Source organism: Anser anser, assembly GCF_964211835.1.
Source record: "Anser anser genome assembly, chromosome: 2".
In the NCBI taxonomy this organism is placed as follows: Eukaryota; Metazoa; Chordata; class Aves; order Anseriformes; family Anatidae; genus Anser; species Anser anser.
In genome coordinates this window covers 21,309,589-21,337,563 of record NC_139721.1, presented here as the reverse complement: position 1 = coordinate 21,337,563, position 27,975 = coordinate 21,309,589, and the positions used below count along the sequence as shown (strand labels likewise).

General features: G+C 41.5%; 1 protein-coding gene across 1 annotated transcript; it reads left to right on the top strand.

Moving 5' to 3' along the window:
- Positions 1-27,965, top strand: FZD6 (frizzled class receptor 6). The gene is made up of 6 exons (XM_083827112.1): positions 1-185; positions 17,611-17,807; positions 20,586-21,603; positions 23,616-23,764; positions 25,033-25,455; positions 25,939-27,965. Exons 1-6 carry the CDS (start codon positions 6-8, stop codon positions 26,093-26,095), a joined length of 2,124 nt encoding a protein of 707 aa, XP_083683238.1. The 5' UTR covers positions 1-5; the 3' UTR covers positions 26,096-27,965.
- The last annotated feature ends 10 nt before the right edge of the window (positions 27,966-27,975 follow it).

Genomic DNA, 27,975 nt, shown 5'->3' with positions numbered 1-27,975 from the left:
GCAACATGGGAGCGCTCGTGGCCGCCGTGACCTGCGCCTCGCTCCTGGCCCTGGTGCGAGGGCACAGCCTGTTCACGTGCGAGCCGATCACCATCTCCAGGTGCTCGAGAATGCCTTACAATATGACTTTTTTCCCAAATATCATGGGGCACTACGATCAGGACACCGCTGCTCTCCAAATGGAGGTGAGTTATCCCAGCCCTGAGGTGGCGCGGAAATGTAAACAGTGCGAAATACATCCTTTTTGTCCTCTGAGCAGTGATATCTGTTGCGCTAAATGACAAGGGAGATAAGCTGACTAGATAACGCTTCTTTGAAGCTTTCTGGACTGCACTATTGCTCCGTGGCTGTGTAAGCAGTGTGTAAGGGAGCTACAGACACATGCCCCTTGGATTCTGTATCAGACTGGAAGAGGAACTGGTGTAGCACACCAATGTGGCTGTTAGAGCTCTTCAACAGATCGCACATAAGCCCATGCACCTTACTAATACATAAAGCAGTTCTTGAGAGTCTCTAGGGACATAGCCTATGATACTCGGGTGATAATCCTGGCCCAGCTGAACTCAGGCGGTGCAAAAACAATGTTTAGAAGTCACTGTTATTTTTTTTTTCTTCCATCTATCAAGGACAGGTACCTAAACTTATTCATAGCCTTGTTCTCCACTGTGGTTTTTGCGTTGTGCTGTCACTTGACTGAACGCTGAAACTCCCGACTGAGAGAAACTCTCCTCTGTTTTGTTTTTTTTTTCCAACTAAAAACAAATGCTTTGCTACCTGAACTGCCTGCAACATGGCTCCCTTGAGAGCATGCCACCTTGTGGAAGAGCTTGGCCGCTTACAGTAGCTACAGAGGGCGACAGCCTCTCTGGGTGAGAGGCTTGTAAAACAAGTTTTAAACCTGTTTTAATAATGGCTTTTCAGTAGTAAGAGGAGGGGGAACACCTTAACACAGGTCTTGAAAAGCTCAAAGTCTTGTGCTGTGCAGAGAGTGAAACAGAAGTGAGATTAAAATTCAGAAGCTTCTGGTTTAAAAAAAAATTGAAGGTAGTATTGGGGAAGGCCGCTGCTAGTACTGCTACTAAAATCTTATTTGCATATGCATTACTGAGCTTGGAGAAGGAGCTTGGTTCAACTGCCAAAGCATTTGTTTAGTGCTGTTTGGGATACTTAGGATTACCATTTTGGCCTCTAGCTGCCAGTCTGGAAGGGCAGAGGCTTGCGTTGTATTTGCCAGCCCCACGTAGATACATGGAAAAATCTGGTATCAAATGTTAAAGAGCTCTATATGTGAGCAATTCAGTTCAGCCACAGATCTCAGATAAGTTGTGCGCTTTTAAATTGGAAAGCGCTCTCTCCAGTCATGCTTTGTCTGGAGTGCTCTCTTTCTACAGCGCCTGCCATTTTATCTTGTCAGGCATGCAGGTGGTTCCTACTTGGCAGGTAGCTTCTGTCAGTGCTCGTGCCTTCCAGGAACGCTGCTGTTACAGCAGAGACCACCGTCACTTTTGCTTGCTGTGACTTTCCTGTATCGTCAGTAAGTTACGCCTAGTTCCTCCTGGAGAGGGTTCATGACTTACCTGTTTTTATTTAGCACTCTCTATAAAAATGGCATGGTAGCAAGAAATGTTGTTGTTCCCTTTTCTCTGTCCTGTCTTTTTATAATCATTTCTGGCTCCTGCGGTGGCTGATCGCTACTCAGCCAGCTGACGGGGGGCTGTTTGGAACAGCACTAGGGTTTGACCTAGCGTCCTAGTACTTCTTAGTGTCCTGTCACTGCTATGGTCTGGCCTCTAATTTGGTACTTCACTAACCTCACTACTCCCGTGCTGTATGGATGTTTCTGAGCTACCTGATCTGCCTTCCTCTGATTGCATTTGGACAGTACTGGTTGGCCAAACCAACTTTTTCAGACTGCCTCACTGATGAAAGTGTAAGGAAGTTTCCCCCCCTTGTGTAACCTGTGTTGTATCTGGCGCTAGCAGTTTAGCTGGAGTTGTACAGCAAGCTTAGCACAGTTCTTTGGTGGGCCTCTCCCCTGAGACCAGTGTATACCAGTAGCTTATGCCCTCTGAAGTGATTCTGCGTGGTAGTCAGTAACAGCACCAGTGTGGTTTGTCATGGTTGATTGCAGCAGTGAGACTTCCCAGGAGAGTCAAAGGTTCTGCTTTTCAGGGGACTTGCAGCAGAGGAGGAGCTGTTGGACTTCGGGACTGTTGCTTAACTTCATTGTACCGCCATAAAGAAGCAGCAGGTTGGGAGATGAAGGAGACTTGTGTTTTAAGAGCTTGAATTTTTCTGTAATTGGTAGTCCAAACTCCGTTTGTACCAAAGAAAGAATTTTAATGGTATGTTGGTTAAAACTTTTTTTCTTTTGATCCTCAGTAGGAATGCTCAAAGGCTTTGTTTTTTAATTCCATCTCTCTTTCCCCTCCCCACAGCTTGTTCTCAAGGCTGGGCATGGTCTTAAAATGTAAACACTGGGTTATGAGACTGACGCTTGTAATATTTTCCTTACTTTATCTTAACTGACTTTGAGCAAGCTGCTTAATCGTGCGATCCAAGAGCATATGGTGGAGACTTCTTCAAGAAATCTCAAGTATTTTGTGCAGGAAGTGGCTTGATATTAATCCTGTTTTCTGCTCCTATACCCTCTGGAAACTTATTTTCATTATTTATTCGTCATGCTTACTCCCAGAAAGAGCAAAGAATAGTCAGTCAAGGGGATGAGCCTCATCTGGTGTGAAGTTACCTCTCCAAAACCTTGTGAAGTCTGCTCTAGCCCACTGTTGAGGCTCAACGGGTGTGTTCCCCAGTGGGGAGTCTTGTATGGCCAGAAGAGCTGTGATTTCCATCTGGTGGAGTATGACGGCTTCTGTCGAGTTTTCTCTCCTTTCTGGAAAGGTGTTAAATTGGCATTTCGATGTCTCCATAGTAATCCTCCAGGTGAGAATGACGGGGAGCCACAGTCTCACGTGGTGGTTTTCCTCCTGGAAGTCAATTGGATCACCAAGCTGATTCGTGGTATTATTTCTGCCTCATGTATCAGCTCTTCATGGTGATATGCAATAAACCAGAACATTGAACTGATTAGAGCAGGAAGAAGGGCTTATTCAGTCTTATGGCCTCTGTTATCGGGGTTCTGCTAATGGTGGTAGTCCTCCTTGGCTCTTATTCTTTGCAACAGAAAGTTCGTAATTTGCTCCCTCCCCACCCGCCATATTTTTTAATTGAATTTTTGACTCTGGGGACTGAATTCAAACTATCCAAGTTTTGTTTGTTTGGATTAGCTTTGTTTATGCAACAAATGGAGGTTTTTGGAAAGTACAACCACATGACTTAATGGTGTGAAGCTTTTCTGTGTATGTTATTTGAACACCTGCATGACAGTGGAAGCTAATTATTTGCAGCTACTTGCAGTATCTGTCTCAAAGCAATTGAACAGTACCGCTGCTCGTGTTTTTACTCTGACTGAAGACCTAGAGTATGTCTAGTGAGGAAGATGGATGGATGTAGCTGTGATGAAGCCACCCTTCAACCATACTTCCAGAGGTGTAACTCCCTCTCGTGGCAATCCTCAAAAACAAGTCCCTTCTAACTCGAGTGCAATTACTTCAACTATCTGGAGTGGGTTGTCAACGTAAAGCATTATTCAAGCAAAGCAGAGAATATTACTCTGTAATAACTTCCTTTGTTCATATTTCTAAATCTGTTGTGTCAGAATACGTTTGTGGCGAGTTCAGTGAACTGAACTAGTCAAGTTTTTTCAAGAGCTAGTCAGTTTCATCCACCAAAACCAATTTGAAGTGGATTAAGAAGTACCTTCAGAAGCTCGATACCAAAGTTCTGTGGTTTTCTACCTCTGTAAATTCAATGAATTTTTTTAATATGATCACTTAATTTGCCTCTAAGTATAAATTAGCAACTAATTCAATGTGAAGATACTTGCAAAAACTGGAAACCAGTTAACTGGCAAACTTAAATCAGTACGTATATTGATATTAAATATATTACACAGGAGGAGGAATAGGATGAAGTTTTCCACCTTCTGTAGGTTGGGAGTGTTGAGGAATTTAAGTGCTATTTAGTGCAGAATGCTGCTAGTGGGATGTTCTGCAAAATGGCACAGGTGTGAATTTTCTGAAACCTGTACAGACAGGCATCCTGCCTCTCTCCCTTACCTCAAACGAGCAGTGCTTGCTACAGTACACGAGCCACTAGTACTTTGAAACTGGAAGCCGAAATCTCTTAAAGTAGCTCAGCTTCAGTTAGGAAAGCAGTTATCAGCGGTATCTGCTTGGAATTGCTTTTTCTCCATGATGCTGCCTCAGAGCCTAAGCTGGAGAAAGGGTGCAGAGGTATGAACAAGCACGAGGGGCTTTGCAATTCATATTTTGCTGGAAACATTTGTGCTGTTTCCTTACCATTATCACTGGTGGTAACTGACATGGAAGGCGTTAAAAAAAAAAAAAGGTATTAAGTATAGCGTGCTGTGCGTCATTATTTAGTACAGGCTAAGGTAACTTTTCTAGCTCAGTGCAACAAGGTGGTTGTAAAAGATTTGTGTTAAAATAACTAGATCCGTACATGTTAGATCAAAGTTTGCAAATGCTGAACTATTTTCTTATAGCTGCTTCGCATGGATCAAAGGAAACACAAAGCACTGTGACTTCTGTGCTGGTAAGTCCCCAGAAATACAGAATAGTTGGATGTGAATAATTCTGTTTTGAGCATCACTGTTGCTTGTGGAAAAGCTTTTGCTGAAAGGTCAGAAGTGTGCATCAGACAAATCTGTGTCACTGTACAACATGCAAATTCAGGGCTCTTTGGTTTTGCACTCTACTGCACTTGCTCTCAGATGTTTCAAAGTAACTCAAGTCGTCATTAGCTCTCACAGTAGTAGCAGCTTGAGCAACACATTCATAAACCCCATGTGCTGATTTTGTGGGTAAAATAAATTATTTTGTTGGTCTCCTGAAGGCTTCTGTCCTTTCCGCAGTGCCCTGTGTGGTGGTCAGGAGTTGGTGCCAGCCCTGGAGGTCTCTGGGTCTCGTTGTGCTTCTCTAACTCCTTTTCCGTGCTCTCCTGCTAAGCGTGGTCACTGGCTACACCAAGCACTGCAGGTGGAGACTGGTGGGCTTAGTCCTGGGGCTGCAGCCTGCTTACTCCAGGAGGACACCTATGAAAGAACAGATCCATGCCAGCCTCCCTAATCTGGATTCCCTTCTTCTGAAGGGGCCACAGTGGGTTTTAGGCACCTTCTTGCAGCTGAGAGATGCTCTTTGTCCACTGTCCGTGGGTCGTGAGGCTGTGCGGTGCCTGTGCCCTTACTGTGTGTGGGTTGAAGTGGAAGGTGGGTTTGGTGTTCCCGTTACAAGGTGGGTGTGATGTTGAGGGTGACACGTGGATGCAGGATGTTGTCGGTGCCTTCCCCGATAATGACCACAAGAAATGAATGTCCAGGAAAGAAGCGCGTGGGACTGGGGATGTGGTCAGATGTCACTGCTTTTACTTCCAGCGTGGCAGTGCGATGATTATCTGTGATTTCTCAAACAACTCTTGGGTCATTTCTTGCCTTCTCTACTCCATCCCGAAGGAGGGGGTAGGAGTGTCTGCACCACAAGGCTTCCTGTATTTTCCTCTCGCTGTGTGCTGGCTGTTGATTCACCAAGCCTTTGGGGCAAGCACGGTTACTTCGTCACCCCTTGCTGTTTGCTTTCGTGGACCTTTTTTGTGTGTTGTGTGCAGCTGTGATTGCTGCACCCACGGTGCAGTTCACTTGCTGGAGAAGATGCAGACAGATGTCTGCCCTTTTCTCCTGAACTACCAAGTGGAGATGAATGGAGATCTGCTCCCTTTCTGCTTTACTGTTAGAAGAAGGGGAGGTATTCAGGGGAGTGTAAGGGCTGTGTAAGCAGCCCATAACTGGGGGGTGAAAACTTGCTGAGGTGCAGGGGGCAGGCCTGGGTAATCAGCCTCTGCAGGGCAGAAGAGATGTCCTGTTTCCAAATATATCTGTTCCATTGCATCCCTTTAAGTGATGAAAGAGCTTCCTGGGGAAAAAATAAAAAATCCCTCTTTCTTGTGCTTAGACTTCTGGCAGATCAAATTCTTTCAGAGAATAACCACATCCGTCCCACGCTGTTCCCCAGCGGGCCTACACAGCCCCGTTTCTTCAGTGCCAGAAGTGGTTGCCCCGTTCCTGTTCACAAAGCACTCGGTGACCAAACTCTCCACATGCTTACCCCGCGTGCCAAAATTAAAAGCAGCTGCTCCAAGAGGGCCTGAACCCATTTCGCCCTAGGAAGGTGCACCATTTTAGGGAAAGCTTAAAAATCCAGCTGGGGGGATCCGTGGGGAGAATGCCTGGAGCTACAAGCCCAGCTCCATGCTCTGAAGGCGAACGTGGCCCACAGATCCTGAGATGAATGGGTAGAAGAAAAGGTGGCCTCAAGGATTTTAAGCACCTCCTGGTGCTGAGGAGGAGCTGCCTAACGTCGGCGTTCAGAGCTGGGGAGAGCAGGAGGGATCCACACATCTGACCCAGCGCTGACACCAGCGACAAGTCTGGCAGTTTTGGAGGGCGAGGGAAGGCCTCCCGCTGGGGTTGCCACCCGTGCCTTGTGTCTAGCGCCTCCTGCTCCTTTACCAGTTTGGCAAGAGCAGTTCTGGTCCGTCCACGTGCCCTCGATGAGTTTGTCAGCGTCCGTTTTCACAGTCTGGTTCCTGACCGACCTTCCCCAGCGCCACCTCAGCCGCAGGGAGACCGCCCAGGGCACTGCCTGCAGCAGTCTGGGAGCGAGGCGCCAGGACAGAGGGACAAAAGGAAGAGTGCCTGCTTATCAGGAGCATCTGTGAAGGAGGGAGAGAGCAAATGGGAGTCCCTGACTGCCTGCGAGGTTACAGAACAGTAACGGTGCTTGTGGCAGCCCCCGGCTTCACCCAGCTGGGGGAAGGTTTCTGCGGTGCAGTGGGTGCCGGGGTGCAGCGGTGTCTGTTCTGAGTGACTCCGGTGAGGGAAGGGCACAAGCTCTCAACAGGTTGCCCATAAGCAGCGGTAAGTTGCTTCTGCGCTGTAGCAGGCGATGATCTTCTTGTCAGAGAGGTCAGCGTTTTAAGGTGTCAGGGATTTGGGTGGAGATTTTGGAGGAATGGAGGAGAGACTTTGCGTGAGGCTGCAGGTGCAGAAGGAGGCTCCCGTAGAAACATCAGATTCTTAGTTTTGTTGACAGCCCTTTCGTATTTTTGGCTATCTTGCATTTGAAGGAAGGAGGAAGTTTTCATAAAGTAATGGCTGTTGTGGGTAAAGCTTCCTTCCTTACCAGCTGCTTCATCCATCCTTTAGAATTCAGATTGTTTTGCTTTTTTATATTATTTAGAAGCAAGTTTTTCTTGCTTTCTTGCCTCTAAGGTTGGCCTGTATCCCAAAGTAAATAAAAATCAACAAATAGAGGAATTAAGATGCATATATATATATCATATATATGTCTGCAGAGCAAAAATCTATAACTGGTCAAGTAATCACTGTTTTAGACATTTAGACATTATCTTAGAAATAACAACAAAAATATCGCAAAGTAGATGTCTGTGAAAGATGAGAGCTGTTTCCCACAAGTCCTTAGGAATGAAGTATCACTTTTTTTTCCATGAAGGTCTTACATATCTCTTTAGAAATCTTCCACACTGCTTTTTCTATGCAACAATGATCTACTTTCTGCATTAATTGCTGCATGTTTTATGTTTTCAAAATACAGCGGAGATTACGGCCGTACAAGTGGATTAAAGTGGCAGGCCTGGTTTTCTGTTCTGCACCCACAACGACCTTCCCAGAAACAGTGTTTTCACAGAAAATAGCTGCGGATCAGAATTTACAGCAGGCGGTGGATGCTGAGCACATGAAAAGCTCGCTGCGTGGTCAGGGCTTCCCAAACAGAAACAAAGCGAGGCTGCCACCTGCTTTTCCATTGTTCTTTTCAGCTGTCTCAGTCTGTGGCTCAGACTCCTGGATCGTTTGTTTCCAGCGTTGTGTCTGACTTGTTGGCCTGTGCTCTGGTGCTGCTGAGATTTCATTCGAAGGATCCTCTCCTGCTGGCTGACCTGTGTGCGTGGCAGCAGCGACCTGTGCAGATTTTCTAGGTGCTAACTAAGCCAGTCCGTTTGAAGTTCAGTAAAGCATTTGATTCAGTACCACGTGAAAATCATTACAGTCGCTAATCCCTGCAAACTTTCACTAATCCCTTCGCTTTGCTGTGATGTAACAGATGACCTCAGTCTGGGCTGCACGAGTCAGATGGCGGAGTTATTACATTTAAAGCCCATCAGGCTGCATGTAGGTACCTCGCCACCAGCAGTGCTTCCTCTGGCTTCTGCTTCTCATGTTTCCAGTAGGTCGTACGTCGAGGCACTGACACTGGCCATGGGACAAGCTGTGTCTCATTCCTGTGACACATGGGAAAGAAATCAACTCGTAGTTACTTCCCATTGTGTGGGATCTGTGAGGCCGAGGTCATTCCCTGTTAGCATGGGAACTATCTTCGTAATCCAGATTTTCCTTTTCATATACAGTGTCAGTGCCATGCTATTGTACTGGTTAGGTGGGACGAGCCCAGATTTACAAAGAGGGAAATACTCGATGCAAGCAGCAGCGTGGCTCCACACAGGGCTCTCATAGGGTCAGCTTTGAGCCCTGCGAAACTCCTCGCAAAATTAGTTTGTGCCTCTGCCGTACTTCCCACTTCTTCCAGCTCCAGCAGGGCTGTGCAGAGACAACCAGTTCCTGCTGGGTATAAGAACAGCTTAGGTCTGGTAGGGTTTATTAGCCGAGGCTCGGTGTCTGTGCTGTTACGCCATATAACTGTGTTCCTGGGTGGACTCAGCAGGCGTGGGGAAGTGGTAGGTGGCTGGGCCTCTGCAGAGCCGGTGTACGGGGTCTGGCTGGGATGTTAACTTTCCCTGCAGCAGCCCATGCAGTGCTGTGCTCTGCACATGTAGCTAGAACAGCAGGGGTATCACACCAGGGTTGTGTCTGCTGCTGAGCAGTGCTGGCACAGCATCAGGACTCTCTCAAACCCTCGAAGGGGGTGGGCAAAAAAGTGAGAGAAGAAACATCACCAGGGCAGCTGACCTAAACCAACCCAAGGGATATTCCATACCATGTGATGTCACACTCAGCAATAAAAGGTGGAAAAAGGAGGAAGAGGGGAGGGGTGGGCTCTCGTTGTGAAAACGTCTGTCCTCCTCCCGAACACTGGCTACGTGCATTGAGGCCCTGCTCCAAGGATGTGGTCAAGCATCGCTCATTTGTGGGAAGTAGAGAGAAATTTCTTTCCTCTGCACTTCCACATAGCCTTTACTTGTTTTGTTTTTCCCTTTCCCCTCCCTTTTCCCCTCCCCCTTTTTTTCCCCTTTAGTTAAATTGTTTAATTAATAATAATCTTTCCTTAATAATTTCTTTTCCCTTTAATTAAATTATCCTTATCTCAACCCATGAGTTGTTCTTTCCTTTACTTCTTCCCCTCCTCATCTAAGGAGGGGGAGTGAGAGAGCGGTTGTGGTGTTCAGCTGCCTAGCACGGTAAAACCACCACGGCTGGTTACCTTGCCTTTACACCCACAGAAGTGGCTTCCTTGCCATCCTGATGATTCTGTGATAAGGGGCATCGAGTGTGTTAGCGTGGCTTGGGTTCAGAGAAGGGGAGGTGAATGTCTTGCAGGAGGAGAGGTCTGGTGGCTCTGAGTCAGCATCGCAGGTCACTGTGGTACTCGTCCCACTTGTGAATCTGTCTCTTCGTTTCTTTACTTGGTGTCCCAAAGACTGCAAGAAGAGTGCTTGACCATCAGAGCTGTCATAACTGAGAGTCTCCTGCTGTAGTTTGTGTCAAGTAAGCAGGGAAGAAGGTGTGCTGCAGGGTTACTGCTCGTCTGCGTTTGGGTGGTGCTGTTCTGCTGAGGTTCATCGCTTTCCTCAGAGGGGAAAACGTGAATCTGGTCCGACTGTTTTGGAACCAGAGCAATCGGTACTTCTGCTGGAATTCCCTCTGAATGAGGAGCCACCTTCTGGATAACATGCAGTCCATCAACTCTTTTACTGGTGATCTTCTAAACTGTGTCCTGTATTTGAAAAGTTCAGTACTAAATCCATTTGCTCCTCTAACGCATGGCAAATGCATGAAGGATTTCAGATTCTTTTGAGATGTTTCTGCTACCGCAGTCCAGATGCAGTGGAGGTCTCCTTTGCTGTAGTCTAGACTTGAGACGTTTGAGGGCTGCGGTATACTTTCCACCAGTTAACTTGTTTTCATCTTCTATGCTATGTATAGTATAGACGGAGATAAAACCGTATATAATTGAAAGCTGTGCATAAATAGTTGAGCTATGCTCAGGAAAACTCTCTAATATTTATTTTGTATTGTAAATAGCAGAGGCTGTAATGCCTATAATTCAGGTCAAGCTATAATTTAGGTTAGAACCACAAAATGCAGTGACTTTTGCTAATAAGCTATTTCGGAAAGCACCGGAACTTTGTTTCGTAGTAACTTCTAGCGAGATGTAATATTTCCATTCGTATCGTTTCTAGGCTTTGTTACAGCTAATATGTATAGGGATGTATGTATTTTTATCTTAAATACTTAAAGGGAAGACATGGAAATAAGTTGTCTTGCTGCATAAAGAGATTCTGTAGTTGCTAGTTAATGAAAAACTAGCAACTTAGCAACCCAGAACTAGCAACCCATAGAGGTAAAAGCAGAACAGCCTGCTTGATCTTCTGGTGTCCACGTCCACGTCCACCCTCAGTGTCAGTGGTAAGCTTAGCGCCCGGTGGGGTGGGTTTTTAAGTGGGCGTTGTGCTGCCCTACTGACCTTTGAAAGCCTTCCCCCCTTGTGCTTTGTACTTACACCGCTCGTGTTTCTGGTTAATGATCCCATCCACTGTGAACGGCTAGGAAGCTCACGACCAAGTTATATATTAAGTATATTTCGTACGGAGGGACGGTGGTGACAAAGGGTTAGCAAGTACGCTCGTGCTTTCAGTGGAGCCACGCTGAACGCCCAGGTGAGCGATCTGGCTCACTGAGCAGCTGCACCGCATAGGGTCTGCCCTGCACGGGCTTCTCAGCTGCGTGCCCGTCAGTTCCTGAGCCATTGTTACATTTTTCCTTTGTTTTTTTTCTTAGCTTCTTGAACCAGATTGTCCTCGGGTAGGAAATTTAAACGACTTGTCTCTTGTAAACAACTAGAGTAACCTGCTTTCAATTCTGACAAAAGCTTTCGTTCTTATATTTGTAACCTCTGAACCAATTTAGTTTAGAAAAGGTTTTACAAGCTTTTCAATTAAACCTGACTTGTATTTGCCTTAATTCTATTTCGCAAGCTGCAGAGAGCAATGCTTTAAAGGCAGCTTATTGAAAGCACACAGATTTGACTTTTATTTTAATGTTTATTACCTCCATTAAATCAGTGCAATTTAATGATGCATATTAAATGTATTTATGTTAATATCTAAAATACTATATTCCTATCAGTGAATTTTAGTTCCAAAAAACGTTTGTCGTAGAAGAGTTACTTGTATCGCTTTGGACATGAGCTTAGTCTCTTCTCAGCTCTGCTTTGAATCTAATCTAGCTTGCAAATTTCACCCTTAATTTAGTTTCATGTGTTGGTACGTTTATTTGTCGTGACTTAATTGTGCACAAACAAGGAATCAGATTCTTGGCAGCCGGTTCACATTGCAGCCGTGAGCAATTGTATGAACACAATGAATTGTGTGATGCCATTAGTTTCCCTGGGCACGATGCTGGTCTTGTTTGCATCCAGCCCAGAATAACTCTACTGAAACAACAGTGTAGGATTAAATCGACCATGCCATATATGTTTCACTCTTCTTAACTGAAAGAGCTCATTATAAAAGTAGCTGGGGGTATTGCGGATTAATTGGTAGTATAGCTCTGAGTATGAAGAGTGATCACTGCCTACTTTTTCGAGACTGGTGCATTTATAATTGCAGTGGTTGATGGTGGCCATATTTCCGACACTTCATATTAAGGTGTATAGCTAAAATCTATTGTGTTTAGATTTTGAGGTTGTACTTTTAAGTCTGTAATGGCACTTACTGGAGTAGTTATTTGAATCTGATACTGTAAATTGTTACCCATAACAAACTTCTGCAGATTTTCTGAAAAGCAGGTGAATGGTTTTATGAATAGCAAAGTACACCCTTAATACAGGTAGACATACGGGTCACCCAGAGTGCTAAGATTACAGAAATTCAGATTTAAGCCCATGTTTGCTTCCACAATTGACATATGCAGTGCTATGAGGAGTAAGGTTACAATGCTGGTGCTTTGGGGTGCAGGATTCACATCAAACCACGAAACAGGTGTCTTTGCTTAATGCTGAGACAGTGTCTCATTGTTTTAACTTCATTAACCTCAGTGTTAATACATTTAGCTCAGTTAACTTACTTAACTTGGTAGCTAAACCTCAGTGATGAGGAGAGTGGGCTGTTAGTTTTACATAACTGGCTCCAAATAGCTGAGCAAAGGCTCTCACCTCTGCTTATCGGCAACTCAAAAATACTTGTTCTTGCCAGTTAAGATTTACAAGAGCTGATTTTAACAAGGTCTTTGGTATTTTCATCTACCATTTTTTTGTATTAAATATTTCTTTGACATTGATTAAAGCACAGGAGAACATTTTCACTCATTTTGACATACATTACCAGAGGTGATGTAGTAGTTGCTGCTAATCCTTTTCTCTAGGGAAAAACTGAGATGAGATGGAACGAAGTCGTCTTCACCTGCAGCATCTTCCTGGAGTACTGAGCTTTGTTTCTGTTACATCTTGGTTTTCAAAGCCTGCCAAGCACAAAACAGGAAAGCTTCATGGTCTTGAGATTAACGTGGAGTTGAAAGCTGCAATTTATTTACTGGCAAAAGATGTTTAAGAGCCTGTTTGCACCTGGGCACTTATTCTCCACGCCGTACCATTTGTTTTCATGCATCTCACTTGTGTTCCTGTCTGCAGGGCCACACCATAGCTGGAGTACTGAGATAGGCTGGCTTTCCCTCTGGAGAAAATGGGATACAGACATGCTTCCTTAAAGAGCCCAGTGCTAGGCTAGGTGGTGTTTTGCTCAGTGCTGAGGATATTCCCCTTGTCAGTAGTGATGTTCTGGTCTTTGATTGCTTGACCTTACTCGTTTTCCACAGTGAATACACATGAGCTTCACAGCAGTTCTGCGCTTAGATTCTTGCACTGACGATGCAGTGGAAAAGTTTGCATTTCAGTCCTTAGTTTTCCCATACTCTTACTTGGGGACATTACAGACTACACCATCTTTGGCTTTACAGTCGCTTTCTGCTAGTTATTAGGTGGTTTGGTTTTTTTTTTTGTTTTGGTATACTGTTAGCGTATTTTATTTTGCCTCGTATTTACTGGGTTTTGTTTCCCATAGGCAGGAAGATGACAATTTCTATTTTAGGACTTACATTGGCCTTGCGAGGCTCTGTTCTTGGTTTGCATACAGCTTTGTTTCACTCTGCTGTCACCAAATCTGCAGGTTTTCATCTCTGTCCTCCATGTGACAGGACAACGGTGGCTATTGCTAGGTATGGTAACACAGCCCTGAGGCAACCAGGTCTTATTTTGGGGGAGCTTCTGGTCTTGGTTTCAACCTTTTTGCTTACATGCTATCCAGCAGGAGGAGTAAATACTTCTCCTTCTGGTTTTGGTGAGATTCTGCTTTCGTGGTCCGTCAGGAAATGCAGACCTATTATTTTCTATAACGCAGCATTTCCAAAACGACTGGCTGGACACGAAGCCCACATGTAAAGATACCTAATTGAAAACAGAGTTCCAAGTGCAGTTTGCCACCTCTTCTGTTGCTCTCAAATGGTAGAAGTAGGCAATTTCTAAAAATAAATCTGTACTTTACAAATCCCGTTTGTTTGTGCGTGGGGCAAAGGGCTTTATTTTACATTTTGTAGAGGTTTTTTGGTTGGGGGAACTTATGGCCAACAAAATCCGTTGGAGTTCTTTGTAATCCACAGATTCGTTGGAAAAGGTGGCTCAGCCAGTATATTATACTTTGATTTTCAATAAGGCTTCGACGTGGTCATATGCTACAGGTTTTTAAATAAACCACACTGGTAACCCAAAGGGGACTTTCTGTTTTAATGCCTGTATAAAGAACAGGAAGAAAAGTAGGAATAAATAAATGTGTGGTTGGTTTTTTTTTTTTTTTGTAGTTTTTTCCCCCACAATGTAGGGTGTGAAATCATTAGATGATAGTTCGGTCCCATAGCAAAGAAATGGCTAGAGTGGTCGCCCAGCCACCTGTACGGAAACCTCTGATACACAGCTCATTCATGCGTGGCCAGAGAAAGGGGTGGGCAGGGTATGAAGACAACAGAATTTACTGGAGGGTTGTAGAAAGGTCTTGTGATATGGCTGGGCAAGGAGGTGGTAGGTGACTCTTTATGTGAGTGGCCACGATCTTGTATCAGTCGCTCAGCACAGAGCCTTTGTGGTGACTGTGGCTTGTTCTGGGGAAATGTGAGGTCAGTGTTCAGACGTGACCAGCGCGATGCGTATTATGAAAGGGACAGAAATCGAGATTTAAAAGGGCGTTATGCTAATGTAGCATAAATACATCAGGAGCGCCGAGGGATGTCGGCTCGTCCCGTGATGCCCGCCGTGCTGCCAGGTCGGGGTACCCAGATAAATACACGTTTGTCTGACTCGGTCTCTGCCGAGTGGTGAGAACACCACGCTTCCTGCTCTCTACTTGTGTTCGCACTTCCAGGTGTCAAAATGTAAATATTTTAAACAAGCTGAAAGATATTGTGAGAACAATTACTCTCATCAGCCAAGCCCTTGGATTTTGGCTCCGATTACCTTGCAGGCTGAGCATAGCTTTCTTCTTCCTCTAATCTGTCGTTTCTGTATTTATCTGTTGGGACAGTTTTGCTTTGGAACAAAACCTGTTCCTTAAACCACAGTAGCCAAAGACAACATGCTGTAGTAAAACTCCAGCAATCAAGTTTTCACTTGCCATTATCTGCCTGTAATACGCAACTTTATTAATTGCGCAGTGATTGCCGTGGTGTTGTAGCTTTGGAATCGTTCCATATCACAGAAGTTGTTAGCATGGCTGAGGTTGGTCTCAGATCCTGACTTTTTAACCAGACACAGCTTCTTTATGCACACTTTCTGTATCGTGAGCTTACTTAGACTGTCACCTTATTTATTATGTTGAAAAATATCTAAAATAATTGCTAATTAAAATAGAGGGTAAAATATTTCTTTAGACAACATTGATTTTATAAATATGAATACCATTTTTTAAATTTCCTACCTCTAGAGAAAATATTGCTGTTTTACCTAAGTCTGCAAAAGCTCTTGACTGACACCCTAAAACTTGCTCTGCAAAATTAATTTTGTTTTATATCAACTGAGATGAACTGTGAGGGGATAAAAAGGAAGAATTAATAACAAGACGATTTCCCCAGGAGTTGACATCAAACGTAAACTCAATTTCTGTACGATCACTCAAGCTATTATCTTTATTTTATCCTAAGTGCAAGGAAGAACAGAGCTAATGTAAATTAGATATTTGAACAAAAAAAAAAAGTAACTGAAAAGTATGAACACCACGACAGTGCAAAGGAAATGTAATTCATTTAGGGCTAATGGCTGACTACTTTTTTCATCTGAGGCAGTGTAGCATTTTAGGAAGCACCTTTCCTTGTCCTGAAATCCTCAAGTCGCCTTCCTGGGAAGGCAGCTGCAGAGCAGTCATGCAGCTGGGGAATCAGGTGCCCGTACTGTAAGGACAGCTGCACGTGCAGCTTGCAGTCAGTCCTCTAAGCGTAGTGCCAACGTTTTTATTTTTTTTTCCATAAAATGTTTTTCTGTCACTCTTACCCTGCCTTATCTTACCCCCACCTCCCCATTCCTGTGTTCCTTACCGAGGTATCCCACCTGAAGGGGAAGTTACTTATCGATGTCTTTCCTTTTCAACTGCATGCCCAGCGGTAAGACTTGGTCTTGGTACGTGGGTGTGGATATATTTGGGATACTTAAAAGCTGACAAAATTAAGGATGCTGTTCCAGACTCAGAGGTTAATCCTTCCTTTACCGGTCGCTGCTTGAAGAATTCAGACTAATTGAGATACGGAGCTGTTAATGGCAAAGCATTAAATAAAATTCTTAGTGGTCACTTCATTTTTACTGAAAGTTCTTCATACTTTGAAAATTTTGTGCAGTGTCCCTATTTACCAGCACGTGTCAAAGTGTGTTCAATACCGTTTCAGCTTTCCTGAAACGCATGAATTTGACTATTTACACGTGATACAGGGATTCCTTTTTCCTGAAATAGGCAGTGTCTCATCAAGAAGCCTACCTGCAAAGCGCTTAGGCTGACGGGATCCTGCAGATCCGTTTCGCCCGCAGCCCTCGGTTAATCCCTGCTGCCCCAGAGGGTTGTTTAAACGACCTGGCTTTACCTAATGAGCCGGATCAGGAGCTTTGCCTGGTGTTGCAGGGAAGGCAGAGCAAACAGCAGACCGGGATACAGGGATTTATTAAATGAAGAGATCGGAGCCTTTGAACATGCACGTGCCCAGCCAGTTGCTTTTGACCTGCCTTGTTGCTGCTGGTTCCAAGTACCAGAGTCCAAAATCCCTTACAAGCACCAGAGCCCATCTGAGGGTGCTGCTGGTGTATTCTTGCTTGCTTCCTTGACCGTGCTGGCCTTACAGCACCACAGCAGGTGGAAAAATGACTGACAGCTATTGGTTTGGCTGAAGTTGATACCCATGGTATGGTTTGGCTAAAGTCATTTACCCTAGCAATAAAGTTAGTAAAATGCAGAGAAAGATTTTTTTTTTTTTTTTTCTCTAAAGGCCTCTCTGACTGTGAGTAATGGACTGAATGAACAAGGGACAGGAAAATTGCATTACATTTCATTCTGTGAACTCTCCACTAGGAATACTCATCAGTAGTTCGTTGTCTAGCATCCAGTAATACAGGTAGAAAAGTTCTCAGTTGTTGTGGAGATCTTGAAATATCATTATTGCTCGCTTCTAAACGTATTTGGACTGCATTAATAATATATATTTATATATAAAAGAAGAAAAACACAGCAAATTCTGTAGCCTGAGGGAAGATGATGAATACAACACAATGGACTGAAAATGTAATTTCAACAGAAAGTACAAGGATATCTTTAAAAATCTCAGCCTGCCTATTTAGAAGCCAAATAGCCAAAATAGAAACTTAGTATTTTACATCCCCCCCCATTTTAAAAAGTAAAATCTTGGACTTTAATGATTGCTTTCAGATTTCTAACACTAATAAGAAAAATCAAATTTAAATAGTTACAGATGGACTAAGATCTCAGAGTAGGGACTGTTCTGGAAGAGCCAGTGCAGCCCAGAAGTGCTTCCTCAATACCCAAACCACCAGGTTTTGCTCTTTCACAACTGCTGGACAGTGTTCTCTATCTTTTTAAACCTCCAGGAGAAGAAATATGAGCCATAGTGATAAAAATTAATTTTACTGTCTTGAACTACATTTTAAAAAATACTAATCAAAGCTTTTTTCTTTCCCAAAGCCTTTTCTCACTCTTATGAATCTCCACTGTTCACCAGACGTCCACACATTTCTGTGCAAAGCATTTGTTCCTGCCTGCCTGGAGCAAGTTCATGTGATTCATCCTTGCCGAAACCTCTGTGAGAAAGTGTATTCTGACTGCAAGCCGTTGATTGACACTTTTGGAATCGCGTGGCCTGAAGAGCTGGAATGTAACAGGTGGGGTATTCTTCATGTGATAAGTGGCAGAGGTGATATTTTTCAAATGTGCCATAATTAACCCAGACAGAGTTGAAAATTGGAGACAGGATGTTAAAAATCAGCTTGCTGTACCTTCCGTGTTGTTGGTGACCCTGCAGTGCTTATGCATAGGACTATTCTTATATGTTACTTTTTTCATTATTAAAATGGTCACATATATTAAAATTAGTAAATTATTTTAAAATTATTACAATTATTAAATTTAAAATAATAAGTGTTACAGCACAGATGTCACTCTGCTTTCTGATCTCTGTACTAGGGATAATAACAGTACTTTACAGGGTCTTTATAAATAATTGTTCATAAAATAACGGTATCTAAAATATTCTGTATTTGAGTGCACACACAGCATTAAATAGGAGAAGCCTTACCTTGTTCCTAATGACTTGCATGTGCAAATTCAGTCTTGTATTACTTTTCCTGTACGGCATGGCAGAAGTCACATTTCCAGTGATTGCACCTTCTTCTCACAGTTGTTCAGGTCTTTGTTCCAGAGAAAGGACAGTTTATATTACATTTGGGAAAAAGACAGTCATTATATATAAAATGGGAATGGCTTAAACAACTCTGGTTTAATCATTTTGAGATTCTGACCTTCAACTGGAGATACTTATAAATGTTATATGCCAAGTGTTCTTAACCGCATCAGGGCAAAAAGCATGAGAAAGGAGCAAGGAGTGGAAACTTAACAGGTCATGTTTCTAGCCCCCATGCAGTTGCTGATCCGTGACAGGGCTGAGGCAGAGCTGGGACAGTAGCCCTGTGCTATGATTCTTGGTAGAAATCCGTATTGGAACGCATATGACAGATATATGGCATCAACTCTATTTCCCTTTTTCTCTGCACAAAAATTGAGACTTGTGCACAAAAGTCTTCCAGAATTGGTTTGAAAATTTGGGAAAATTACAAGCTAATCCAATGATTCAATATATATTCCAAATGACATTTCAAATCAAATTCCACTTCTTGCAGGAGTCATTGCAGCTTTAAAATATTGTATTACTGCTAGCATTTACTGAAAATGGCCCTACATTGTTCATGTGGGAAATGATGTCTGCCCAATTGATGACACAGGGAAGGGCAAGTAACACAGGATATTCTGAAAACAGCAGAAGAGGAGTTGGCATGAGGATGGGCTTCAAATTCAGTTGCAATTCTGAGATTCATACTCATATTCTTACAAACATGCATAATGACTGTTAAGATATGGGTGAATAAAGTTTGCGCTGTTCTGATGTTCATACTGGTCTGGCCCACAGTTAATGAAAGAATCTGCTTCGGAATCAGTTTTCTTAATTAGTAGTCTGGCTTTATTTGGCCAACACAGTAGTGCAGAGAAACAAGGAACTTAAGGCTTTTTAGCTCAAGCTGAGCTTCCAAATCGACATGGAGAGGAAAAAGTGTGCTGACGTGTAAGGTCAGTGCATTCCTTGCAGACATGCCCCTACAGTAGCGTTTGACAAAGAATGTTTGGGGATAACAGAATCTCGCTTTAAAAGCTAGAATGCAAAACTTGTTATTTTTAAATACATGCCTAAACTCAGAATGCATCTTAACATAAATCCCATTTTCGATAAATGCTTACCTGAGTTATACTCAAATAATCAAAGACCTGTCCAACATTGCTACTCCTATATTAATCATAAAAAAAACCCTCACATTTTGTCCAATTAAATCTTTGAACAATTGAGTCTTAAGCAATTTCTAAACGAACTTTTAAAACACTGATTTTTTTGCAATGCTTATGTTTTTAGCTTTGTCTTTTTATTGCTGTTGACAATGAAATATCATTATAACACAAACTCATAATCGTCACCATCACACACTAGTCATCAGTTAATTCTAGATACTGTGAGCAGTCTTTGTTCTTTGATTGAAGCTTGCATTTTGACAAGATAGTTTGCTGTCCCTCCACCAGTCTATCCAGATAAAATCTACTATAAATATTATATATTAAAGAAATAGCGTGGATAAAGACTATAAAAGAACAATTGCAGTTTGAGTAAAGCGTTTCATAAGCAACAAAACAACAGACAACAACAGTTAAATAGCTGTATTTGATTAGCCTTCTAAACTGAAAATACATTGCTCTGTTTGGATGTATTAGAACAAGTCCAGAGGAGGGCTACGGGGATGCCCAGAGGGCTGGAGCACCTCTCCTGTGAGGACAGGCTGAGGGAGCTGGGGTTGTTCAGCCTGGAGAAGAGAAGGCCCCGGGCAGACCTTACAGCGGCCTTCCAGTGCCTAAAGGGGGCTACAGGAAAGCTGGGGAGGGACTCTTTATAGAGGGTGTAATGCTAGGACAAAGGGGGAATAAGCTTTAAACTAAAAGAGGGGAGATTTAGATTAGATGTTAGGAAGAAATTCTTCACTCAGAGGGCGGTGAGGCCCTGGCACAGGCTGCCCAGAGAAGCTGTGGATGCCCCATCCCTGGAGGTGCTCAAGGCCAGGCTGGATGGGGCTTTGGGCAACCTGGTCTGGTGGGAGGTGTCCCTGCCCATGGCAGGGGGCTGGAACTGGGTGGGCTTTAAGGTCCCTTCCAACCCAAACCATTCTGTGATTCTATGTTTTTTAAAAATACCACTGAGGTTTTTCATACAATGCACATTTTGCATTATCTATAAAATTTCATAGTGCTTAGAATCAGATTTTTCACTTCATTTTTTTTCAGTAAGAAATAACATTAGTTGATAATGAGGGGTATTAAGATATTTCCTCTTCTGTTAATTTATCTAGACTAGTCAGTTGTGACGAGACTGCTCCTGCCACTGCTCCTGTAACCACAAACGCACACGGAACTCAGAAGACCCCAGGACAGACGCGAAGGGATTATGGATTCTGGTGTCCCCGGCACCTGCACACTTCCAATGGACAAGGCTACAAGTTTCTAGGCATCGATCAGTGTGCACCCCCATGTCCCAATATGTACTTCAAAAATTACGAATTGGATGTTGCGAAAAGCTTCATTGGAATAGTTTCAATCTTTTGTCTTTGTGCTACGCTTTTCACATTCCTGACTTTCCTGATTGATGTTAAAAGGTTTAGGTACCCAGAGAGGCCAATCATTTATTACTCGGTCTGTTACAGCATAGTGTCTCTAATGTACTTCATTGGATTTCTGCTTGGGAATAGAACTGCCTGTAACAAGGCAGATGATAAGCTAGAAATTGGGGAAACGGTTGTTCTTGGCTCCCAAAACAAAGCCTGTACTGTCCTTTTCATGGTTTTGTACTTTTTCACTATGGCAGGAACCATTTGGTGGGTGATTCTTACCATCACCTGGTTCCTCGCAGCAGGAAGGAAATGGAGCTGTGAAGCTATCGCACAGAAGGCTATGTGGTTCCATGCCGTTGCGTGGGGAATACCCGGCTTTCTAACCATTATGCTTCTTGCCATGAACAAAGTCGAAGGGGACAATATCAGTGGAGTTTGCTTTGTGGGTCTCTACGATGTGGATGCCTCTCTGTACTTTGTGCTTCTGCCGTTATGCCTTTGTGTTTTTTTCGGTCTCTCTCTCCTTTTAGCTGGTATTATCTCTTTAAATCATGTGCGGCAAGTCATCCAGCATGATGGCAGAAACCAAGAGAAGCTAAAGAAATTCATGATTCGAATTGGAGTTTTCAGTGGCTTGTACTTGGTGCCACTTGTGGCACTTCTCGGGTGCTATGTCTATGAGCTGGTGAACCGGAAGACCTGGGAAACGACTTGGGTGTTCGACCACTGTGACCAGTACCATATCCCTTGTCCTTATCAGGCAAGTAGCAGTTTCCTTTGGACATAATACTGATAAGTTAATTAGCAAAAACCCCTTACACGTTGCTATATCTTGTAGTGTCATTTAATAAATTATTTTCATGTTAAGTAAACAGTTCAAGAACATGCAATGATTAGTTGCTTTTTAAGTTAAAATTGGTGGTATCATATTTTCCTCTGAAATTTTCTTCTAAACAAATTGATTTCACTCAGCAATTCCAACTCACAGCTGTAATGGGATTATTTGAACTTCATGCCATGAGTAATGCTGGGGACAGGGATTGTTTTTCACAATGTCTTTTCCTAAAAGCAGTCACTCTGTATTTGGATGCCTAGTTCTGTATTTCAGTACCTAAGGTAAATTCACATCAATTTCAATTGAAGTTGAAAAAAAATGGATCTTGAAAATTGGATTTAAATTGTTGTTTATAACCATAGATTTTCATTTTCATCTTTTTTTTGTTGAAGTATAGAACTATAAAGCACTTGAAACTACAAAACAAATTTCCAGTATATTTTTTCCGTGATAGCTGTCACTTCCAGGCTAATTTTCAATAATGTGAAGAAATCTTTTAAAAAATAAAAATGCTTTAAATTGCAGAGATGTTCACATAAGACTTTTTCTTTCCTAAACAAAACTTCCTTCAAAAGGCTTTTAAAGTAAGTAAAGCTGCTCCAGAGCCAGTACTCTGAACCTTATGTAAATCTCTTAAATCTTTTTAAATACATAAAATTCTCTGCAATTTTAAGTAATTTGTGGTTTGTGACATTCCATTTAAGAACAAATATAAAAGGAGAAACCATCACTAAGGCAACTGCAAGTTTCTCATGTTATCTTTCATTGTTTTGTACATACCATCTGTGTTTTTACTGCAATAACTTGTCATCGAAAAGACGAATATAAACACAAGCATTATGGGGGGGGGAAAAAAGGCTTGATCCTTCCACGTTCTTAAGCATCCTCTATATCTTTTGTATTGAACTTGGTGTAAACTGAACATCAGAGCTCACAGGCTACTTGGCTATTTTTTGCTTCCATTAACGTTTCATTAACAAGTGCGCTTCAGGAAGTTTCGCATTGAGCTCCGTTTCAACTTAGATGGCTCGAATTAAACAAGGTTGAAAATAAGGCTTTTATTCACTTTATCAACAAACAAACAAAACCATCTTGTTCTGTAGTTCTTAGGTATACAATCTTAGCATAATAAGGCGCACAGAGCCTGTATCCTCAGTCTTTAACCTATTGGAAAGAGTAAATAGCAGCAGCAAGTTTACACAAAGCTGTACTTACTGGGCTCTGTCCGTATGACAAACAGCGTGTGCTGTTAGAGCTGTACGGTAGCTTAAAGTGGCATGCTTGGCCGTGGCTTCCCTGAGCCATGATACGTCGATCAGAACAGAACCAAATAGAAACAAACTTCAGCCTAAGTAGCTATGTGGCTAACAAAAATGCTGATTTTTGTAGATAGGATTGGCAGGTAAGCCAGGTAACATAAATTAAATTTGCAGCCTAGGAGGAGGAGATGGTCTGTTACAGAGTTAAATGGCTCGGCTCTTATGATCCTGTTCTGCAGATAGGTGGATTAATTTTGCAATAAACAGAAAACAGCTATGTTGTTCCCTGCAGCTCCCTGTCTAACCTGATTAACTCCCAGCTCATCCACCCGCTGTTTCTTTTAAGCTGAAGGGATGAATCTCATCCATACAAACCATCTCTGAAGAACACGGTTACAAAAACTATTACCCCTAAAATTACCTTTCCTGTCAATTTAAAAGAAAAATATTTCTTTCTAACTAATCTCCTCTCTGTGTATCCAGCTGTAGCCTGCAAGCAGACATTAACCAGATCCGACTTGACTGTACATGTCTTGCATTTGTCCACAGTACAAGCCTCAGCAAAGAAGAGCAGCCATGAGGAGAAAGTCTCTCTTTTACATAATTTGTTTGGTTTTCTGCATTCAAAAAATAAGAAGTATGTCTTCTCTGTATTTATTAAACTTTGTTATCTTCTAGGCAAAGGCACTAGCAAGACCAGAAATATTTTTGTTTCTGATGAAATATTTGCTGACACTAATTGTTGGCATATCTCCAGTCTTCTGGGTGGGAAGTAAAAAGACCTGTTCGGAATGGGCCAATTTCTTCAACAGAAACCGCAAAAGAGAGTAAGAGCAATTTTTATTCTTGTTTTTTGAAGTGTATACTTAAATATATTGGATTTCAGGCTTTTCTTAAATGTGTCTCAGGTAATCAAAACGTTGTCCTTGGGCCCTTTATCTCTTGAAGTTTGCTGCATATGGGCACCAGCAAAAAGTTCCACTGAAGACTGTGGAAGTTTTGCATACACTATGTTCTCAGAAGACAAAAATGTTCTCCTCTGCTGATTTGCTCTGTTCATAGAGCTGTAGACATACTGTTGTATTTAGCGTTGGATAATATCTGGTTTCCAGTCAAATCAGGAAAGATAACTTTAGCCATCAACTTGGATCTTTTCATGTATTCAGACTTTTTTCAGCACTGAGCTATGTTTACTATCATGGAATAACAACATCCTCTGTTTTTCTCATCTTGTCAAGCTTATCTTATTTGAAACTTAATTTTCATTGTCCCATCCTTAGCTAGGCTTTATTGTATTAAATTACTGTCCCTTATTTTTATTCTGAGACAGAGTAATTCAGTTTAATGACTTAATTTTAGTAAACGTATATCTATGGTTTTAAACGGGTTACAGATCATCTCCATTTCTCATAACTGTCATTTTTTTCCCTTTTATTCCTTCATTGGATAAGATTGGATCCTTCAGAAGGATATTAATCATTCTTAGATTATCTGTGTTACTCACATATTATAATGTATTTTAAGATCTTTTTATTTCTCTGAATTTCCCTTTATGCAGTCCTTAAGCTCCTTTTATTTTACATCTACATTCCATGATGGTGAGCTTATAGCTTCCTTTCCCTCTCCTCTCTTTTTCCATTTCCTGTAGGATTTTTCTTGCGTTTCAGATGTTAACTGCTTTCAGCTATAAGAATTTTAAAATAATGAAGTCATTTTTATAATGCTTGCCGTTTTTTTCACATGAACAAGGTTTACATTACATAAAGTTAATTTGGTAATACAGCTGTTTATGAGCTAATCCTGCTTTCCTCTCTTAGATGATTAAACTACTGAAGTCATTGGACCTACTTGCAGAAGTAAGAAATGTAGAAATCGGCTTTATTTAATTGTTCCACGGACATAATTGTTTTGAAGCCATTACAATAAGATTTTTTTCTCTCTTTTTATATATAATTGTTTTCTTTATGTTCATTAACATCCAGCTCAGATCACATCATTGTTTGCTCTTCTTTTTATGTTTTTGTGTACCAAGCTATAATGCATTGTACCTGAGGTTATCCTCATCATTCAGTTATATGCTTGTATTTTCTTTCAGTCCAATCAGGGAGAGTCGAAGAGTACTGCAAGAATCGTGCGAATTTTTCTTGAGGCACAACTCCAAAGTTAAACATAAAAAGAAGCACTACAAATCGAGTTCACACAGATTGAAAGTAATTTCAAAGTCAATGGGGACTAGCACGAGTGGCACAACAAATCATGGAACTTCTGCAGTAGCGATCACTAATCATGATTACTTAAGCCAAGAAACTGTTGCAGAAATTAAAACGTCTCCGGAGACATCTGAGAAGGAGGCAGATGGAACATCAGCCCAAAAAGTCGAGGAAGGCGAAAACAGTGGAAATCAAATGTTATGTGGTTCTAAACTGACCGTGGATCAGGTGGAAAAAAGAAACAAAGCAGATAGCACATGTGATATGAGTAGCTTGTCTGGGAGTGTGAAGAGAATAGGTGAAGGAAGGTAAGATTCCGTAACTCATTTTTTTACTTGTTTTACATATATTGTTACTATTTCTGTTTTTTCTCCTTGACAAATCAGTGTACAATTAACTGTCAGTAGCTGTCGAGAGTACTGTAATTCTTGCAGACTTAGGGCCATGTATCTTTACAATATGATATGGGCTATTTTATTGTTATTTAGGATTCTTTTTCCTTTTAAGTGTTGAGTGCTGGAGCTTCAGTTTGAAGGATATTTTTGTGTTGTTGAGCTGTGACCCTGAATAAATCTGTGGCTGCAATACAATCCTTTTGAAAGGTGACAAGTCAGAAAAAAAGAAAAGCTTGAAGTATACAAAGTTGTACTGTTTTCTCTTGAACGGAAAATAGCTAAGATACATTATCAGTTTGTTGCTAAAAATAAAAAAAAATTTAAAAAATGTTTTTTCCAGTCTAGTGAATTGTGCTTAAAATTGACTCGCTGTGTTTTATTTCTCATTACTTACAGAGTAACTCCTAAGAATGATTTTATTGAATCTCCTGCATTACAAAGGAGCAGTTCACAAATACCTGATGTCTCACAGTCAGGCTCCATATCACTACTTGTCTACTCGGCTTCAGACACCAGAAAAGAGTTGGATTCAGGAAACAGTTCAAACCCTTGAAAGACTGATTTTTATTTGAACACTTTCAACGAATAAAACTGATGTGGATTCTGTTACACTGGAAATAACGGATATTCTGTGCCTTATTAAAAATCAGACACACATTGTTTTGCACTTATAAAAATGTAAGTTTTGTAGTGGGGACAACTGGCAATAATGTACTATATTCGTACCCATCCAGGAATAATGGAAATGGAAGTTCTATAGGATATAGCTGGATCAACTAGCAATAATTTAAGAAAGATGAAAAATATTATTCCCAATATAAAGAACACATTTTAATAAACTGTATTGAAATAATCCATAGAAAGCACTGTTACTTTTCAAGGCATACTAGTTCCATCTGCATATTTGATATTTTTCAGCTTTTTACTTGTTTTGGATTTTTTTCTTTTTTACTATCTATTAAAAAGCATTATCACTTAAAAATAAGAGATGCATAAACTTTATAAATTGTCATGATGTGTCAATTATAGCACTGTTTTATGGTAGTTTCTACACTGAATATGAAAGGGAATCTGGAGTCATAGTGATTTATTTTGTACATAAAAATGAATTATGTAAATAACTGCATAAGGTCAATATTTAGAACTACTGTTTTGTATTAATTGTATAAACTTGGTAAAGTTAATAATGCTTCCGTTAGATACTACTGAGGTCAACAGTTTTATGATGATCAGGCAATTTTATGTAGTTCACAGTAAAGCAGATTGTATCTTTATATAAAACATACACCATACACTACACATTTGGGGCAAGACTGGTCAGACGTGGGCATCCTGTATAGGAATAGTACATGAATACAGCTGTACTTCAGAAAAGTGCTTCTTTGAGCCCCTCCTGGTATGGTGTTCCAGTGCGTAGTGCCAAGCAGGGAAATGCTTCAGATCCTCTGTCAAGGAAGACAGAATCTGAAGTATGCGTTTGTTGTGTGGTTTTTTGTTGTTTTTTTTACTGAACTGCAGTGAAAGCGTATGCTTCCTTTTGTTTCTGTGCAAGTAACTTGAACTCTTTTTTTAAATCTGTAGAGAAACCTTGCAGAAAATAAACTGTGGTGCATACAAACTAAGATGCAAGCTTGTTTAACAGTACATTTTACATAAGACCTTAATAACTTTTCTACAAAGTTTAATTTTCTATATGCTACAGCAGTATATTTTCTTTAACTCAAGAAGGCCTTAATACAGATAGCCTTTCTTATACTTTCTTATGATAGAATGGTGCTCCAGAGCAAGTAATACTGATGTGCGTAAGCGTTTCATCATTCATCTCTAAAGAAGTCCTGGCTCCAGTGAAGTCAATGTCATTTATTACTTGAGGTGATTTGGAGCCAGGATTTCTAAACTGAAACTTCACTGCAATTTGTAAGACTGTTCAGCATCGTGTGTTTGATTACTAAGAGGAACATTGCTCTTAAATTGTTACCTTTATTTTGTTATTGTGTGGAGGAACTGTGTTCCAGTTTGTGCAGCACTCATGCTGATGCTTTGAACAATCGAGCAAAATTGCATGGCACAAAGGTCATAAAAGTACTGAGTCAATGGCAAATACTGTTCTGATAAACCAGAGTTACTTGTTTTATTGATCATGCATTGAAAATTGAATGTATTTACCTTTATATTGTCATGTGCATTTTCATATTTGTAATTTATTGCCTTAAATAGGATGTGCTATTTCTTTCATCATTTTCCCCATTGAAAATATCTGATATTCTTGCTGCTGAGAAGGACAGTGAGAAAACCCTGTGAAAATGCACACTAAGTACCCTTCGTTCTTTTAGTTATGTTTGTAAACGGGTAACTTTATACATGTTCAGTAGTTTTGTTATTACTGTCTTTGTTAGTAATAAAAATACCGTTGTATAGTAAAAGTTTGCGTTG

Coding starts and splice junctions, on each gene's coding strand:
- FZD6 (XM_083827112.1), top strand. CDS start 6: ATGGGAGCGCTCGTGGCCGCCGTGACCTGCGCCTCGCTCCTGGCCCTG. Junction 186..17,610: donor CCGCTGCTCTCCAAATGGAG/GTGAGTTATCCC, acceptor TCTTTCCCAAAG/CCTTTTCTCACTCTTATGAA. Junction 21,604..23,615: donor ATATCCCTTGTCCTTATCAG/GCAAGTAGCAGT, acceptor GTTATCTTCTAG/GCAAAGGCACTAGCAAGACC.